Consider the following 5,000-nt stretch of genomic DNA (forward strand, 5'->3'; position numbering starts at 1 on the left):
TTATTATTATTATTATTATTATTATTATTATTATTATTATTATTATTATTATTGTAATTCGACATCCATTTTGACAAGACACGACACAGCCAGATAAGTAGATCTCTAGACGCACAACGTAAAACTACACAGGCCTCGTCTCTTCAAAATCACACACTCTACTGACACAGTAAAGCCTAGATATCTAGATCTAAGAAGAAAAAAAATTAATTACACCACAACACAGCTGGTATTGATGAAGCATAATTTTTTGAGGAAAAAACACTAATTTTCTTAAATATTGCTTAAAATGTAATTCTGCTCGGTGACCACCCTATTTTGACGATGCTGATTTCAAAAATGTAATTAGTTTTTGTCTACCGTGAAGCACCAGCTCTGAAATGACCATTTAAAATTGTCCCCAGTCCAGTCGAGTGACGTCACATAAACCGCTGAACCCGAGTTGGCGACGGCGAGACAGCGAGACGGCATTGAGAATTCGCGACCTCGGTGCTTTCTTGTCGTACATCTATTTTTAATAACAGTGAAAACAGTTCATAACAAAGAGTGAGTTAAAGAAGAAGTCTCATTTTCACTGTTTAAAAAATGGAAATACGACAAGAAAGCACTGCGGTCGCGAGTTGACAGCGAGACGCCCTTCCCACTTTTTCGGCGTAATAAGAATGTAGTTTGGATTCCGATAAAGCCGACAACTCCGATCCGAGTTTAAAGCCGCCTGCAGTCGGCCAGCTCTATGTGGGGCAAGTTAGAAATCATAAGGGAATTTTTATACCTATCGGCGCTTACTGAGTCAGTCTCCGAAATCGGCGTTCTCTATGTTTTCGCCCTATGGCTTCCAGATTTTAGTCAAGCTCGACACCACAGTGGCCCCATTGTTAAATATATTATTATTATTATTATTATTATTATTATTATTATTATTACTACTCGTATGTGACCGGTCATGTCGACCCTTTGGGGCCTTGCGGGAAGGATTTTTATTTTTTTTAAATGGTGCTGTTGTCACGAGTGACACTTTGGGGACGGAAGGGATTAGGCGGGCTCTCATCACACTCGGGCTCGAAATGTGACGGAGCGTACCTGCATGATGCTCAGTTTTGTTTACACGTAGCTCGAAAGAGAAATAAGGGGGACAGGGAAAGTTGGAGAGGGTGGGGGATCTTTGTTTCTCTGTCTCCTCCTACCCACTCACCCATCCCCCTGTCTCTATCTATCTATCTATCTATCTATCTATCTATCTATCTATCTATCTATCTATCTATCTATCTATCTATCTATTTTCTTCCTTTCTCTCTCTTTCTCCCCCCCCCCCCCCTCTGTCTCTCTCTGTTTGCGTGTGTGTGTGTGTGTGTGTGTGTGTGTGTGTGTGTGTGTGGTGTGCGAATGAAAGGAGAAGTGCGCACGAATACCAGAAATACCCAAAATGGTAGTTTATTCGTGAAAGTGAAAGCTAAAAGTGCAAGCGTGTGACTAATGATTGATGCGTCGTGGTCGAGTTTTGCCTCTTTGGACAGCTCAAGTGGTTTGTGTTCACACCCTCTCTCGACAATTTGGGATAAGTCTCCCCCCCCCCCTCCTTTCCCCCCACACACACTCATACTCACACGCGCGCACTCACTCACTCACTCTCTCTCTCTCTCTCTCTCTCTCTCTCACACACACACACACACACACACACACACACACACACACACACACACATCCTTACACCCTGTCTGTCTGTCTGTCTGTCTGTCTGTCCGTCTGTCTGTCTGATCGTCTCCCCCCCCCCCTCTCTCTTTCTCTCTCTCTCTCTCTCTCTCTCTCTCTCTCTCTCTTTCTTTCTCTCTCATTTTCTCTCTTTTTATTTTTCTTCTCTCTCTCTTCTCTCTCTCTCTCTCACTCTCTCTCACTCTCTTTTTCTCTCTCTTCTCACACACACGCACATACACACACACACACACACACACATACACACACACACACACACACACACACACACACACACACACACACACACACAGCGCTCACGCGCACTTGTTCCCCTTCTCCACCTTTTCTCATCTTTGTGCTCTATCATAATTATCCTTTTTTGTATACTCTCCCTTTATGGTTTTTGGTTTGTCAGCAAAAGGAAATACGTTTTAGGTGGGTCCTCGACATAAGATCTCATTTCCGATTTTTGTGTACTTTTTGTGGTTCTATGTCGTTGAGAACAGAAGTCCATAATTTATGAGCGTGCGCCTCTGAAGATTTTACAAGTGGGTGGTTAGCGGGTGCTCTGGTATGGTGTGGTTTACTCCTTCTTTCCTATCAAACATCTGCTGTCGTTATAATTTCTCCTCCTTTTTTTGTGTTTGTTACCCTCTTGTAACACCTCTAATCATCGGCCCTTATATGACCTCATTGGGTTGCAAATGCCGTAAAACTCTAACTTGAACATAAAACGAAGACTTTTTGAACGAATAATATTTTATGTTACTTCCTCGTTCGTGTGTGAATAATGAACTTATGCTCGTTTTTTGTGAACGTACATGTATTATATTATGCGTATTTGCGCGTGTATTTGTGCATATCTATGTTTGTAAGGAACCCCCTCCCTTCCACAACCTTTTGCTTATCTTCTTTTCATTCTGTTTGTCCCCCCCCCACCTTTCCCTCTGTCTGTCTGTCTGTCTGTCTGTCTGTCTGTCTGTCTGTCTGTCTGTCTGTCTGTCTGTCTGTCTGGTGGTCTCTTCCACCCTCTCTCTCTCTCTCTCTCTCTCTCTCTCTCTCTCTCTCTCTCTCTCTCTCTCTCTCTCTTTTCTCTCTCTCTCTCATTCTTTCTATATCACCCTGCCCCCCTTGCCACACACACAAACACACTCACAAACACACACACACACACACACACACACACACACACACACACACTCACACACACACACATACACACACTCACGCAGCATCAACATATATCATACATACATACTATGGATTCCAACGTATACACCCACTCTTTTTCTTTCTCTCGCACGCTCTTGTATTTTTGGGCGTGTCTGTCTGTCCATCCGTCTGTCTGTGCGCATGTGTATATTTTTTGTTAGTTTGTGTGTGTGTGTGTGTGTGTGTGTGTCTGTGTGTGTGTGTGTGTGTGCGCGTGCGCGTGCACGCATACCTGCTTGTTTGTGTGTGTGTGTGTGTGTGTGTGTGTGTGTGTGTGTGTGTGTGAGAGAGAGAGAGAGAGAGAGAGAGAGAGTGAGAGAGAGTGAATGAAAGAGTGTGTTTTCTACACTCTTCTGCACACAACTTTTTCACATCGCCCATGAGTATACAGTAGTAAAACCCAACAGTGTTACATGATTGTAATCAGATAAAGAAAAAAAATTAAGGGAGGCTGTTGGTTTTGTTTTTTTAACTTTTTGATCTCTTGTATTTTTAGCGTGAGGGGCAAAATGTGTTACACTCTAGGCTAGGCTACGTGGATGAAAAACATGAATGAGTCATGAACCTTGGGGGAGGCCCTGGCTGGGCCCAGCCTGCTGCTGCAAAACTATTTACCGGCACACAGACACACACACGGCGGACTTTACCTTCGCAACCCCACACACAAACACGCATACACACAGACGTACTGACACACACACCCTCCCGTTCTGTGTCGTGCGTGCACACAGCCAGCAGCCGACAAGCCAGCCACTCCCGCAAGCAAGCTTCTTTTCGATTGGGGGAACGTAGTATTTATTTTGGTTCAGCAGAGGGGCTAGATCTAGGAGCTAGGAGTAGAGAGTAAGTAAGTACGTACGTTAGGCCTTCCTCCCCGTCGCGGGCCGTTTCTGCTCTTCTCTCGTCTTTCCTCTCTGCTCTCTACTCTCTACACTTTAGAGACCGGTCTATAGGCTACACACACATCATCATCATCATCATCATCCAGAGCGGTTTACATACCGAGCTTTCCCCTTTCCGTCTACACTCGTGTGCAGTAGATTTAGAGGTAGGTAGGTGTGGGCGCCGCGATTCATCTCTGCTGCATGCTGCACTTTCTAGTCTCTCACTATCATCAGTCGGGGTTGTGAGGTCGTTGAAGGTACATGTACTTTGTTGTGTTTCAGGCTTAGCTTCTTTTTCTTACGCGTGACGCAAAACTGTGGGCGGGGGATGTGTCACGTCACTTTAACAGATTCTGTCAGTGTCTTCTTAGTCATCGGTACTCTTATCAAGTAAATTTCGACATCCGCGTAATCTTGTTCATCATCATACCGTGTAAAATACAACCCACACCTTTCCAGTATTTATACATGATATAAGTTTTGTGCGAGTGCTTGTTTCTTTATTAGCATCCAAGTTGCAGCTCGGCTAAAATCAGCAGTTTTTTGTTCTTTTCTCTTTTCAGAAATTCCCTTGTGAAGTTCATCGCAGTCATTTGGAATAATGTCTGGTGAGTTTATTTGTTTTTGTTTTTGGGTGTTTGTTGTGGGTTTTTTGTTTTTAAATTGTTTTTTTACATTTTTTTTAGGGGTGTCTTCCTTTATAACTCGTCACTGGCCTGTATGTTAGGAATAGGACAACCTCTTTTCAGCCTACGTTTCTGACTCCAGCTACGATGTGTTTGAATTACCATGGCCTTCTTCATGGAGATTGGACTTGACGTTCAATCTTTGGCCTCCTATTTTAGGTTACTATCATCAGCCGGCGGGATTGAGATACACCCGTTGTACTTGGTCGCGCTAAACAAAACAAAAAAGATCCAAAATGCCAACATTCTCTCGGATATTAGCAGAACGACAGAAAGACAAAGAAAGAGCTCCTGGAATCTCGTGGGAGAAAAAAAAAAAGGGAAAATGAGCTCTTTTGAACATGTCATTAGACATCTCAGTTTTCAGATATAAAAAAGAAAGGCCGTTGCGCAGGTCAGAGAGAAGATAGAGAGCAGAGGAGTTCCTGCGAAAGCATAAGAAAATGCCGACTTCATCTCTGAGTGGACCCAATGAATAAAGAGCGTTTCGTTAGCTCAGTTGGTATCATGCAAGACTACGGAGTAG

General features: G+C 43.5%; 1 protein-coding gene across 4 annotated transcripts in view; it reads left to right on the plus strand.

The window, feature by feature from the left end:
• Nucleotides 1–5,000, plus strand: part of LOC101846677 (gelsolin-like protein 2) — a 39,807-nt gene that overhangs the window by 13,532 nt on the left and 21,275 nt on the right. Inside the window, exons 1-2 of one of the 4 annotated variants that reach the window (XM_005105399.3) lie at nt 3,716–3,747; nt 4,352–4,396. In XM_005105399.3, coding sequence (XP_005105456.1) covers nt 4,390–4,396 — 7 coding nt within the window. In that variant the 5' untranslated portion in view covers nt 3,716–3,747; nt 4,352–4,389. Of the gene's footprint in view, nt 1–3,715; nt 3,748–3,841; nt 3,953–4,023; nt 4,046–4,351; nt 4,397–5,000 lie in introns of those variants that run through there. The other 3 variants (XM_005105398.3, XM_005105401.3, XM_005105397.2) reach the window with 3 other exon arrangements.

Source organism: Aplysia californica, unplaced genomic scaffold (assembly GCF_000002075.1).
Source record: "Aplysia californica isolate F4 #8 unplaced genomic scaffold, AplCal3.0 scaffold00469, whole genome shotgun sequence".
Classification (NCBI taxonomy): domain Eukaryota; kingdom Metazoa; phylum Mollusca; class Gastropoda; order Aplysiida; family Aplysiidae; genus Aplysia; species Aplysia californica.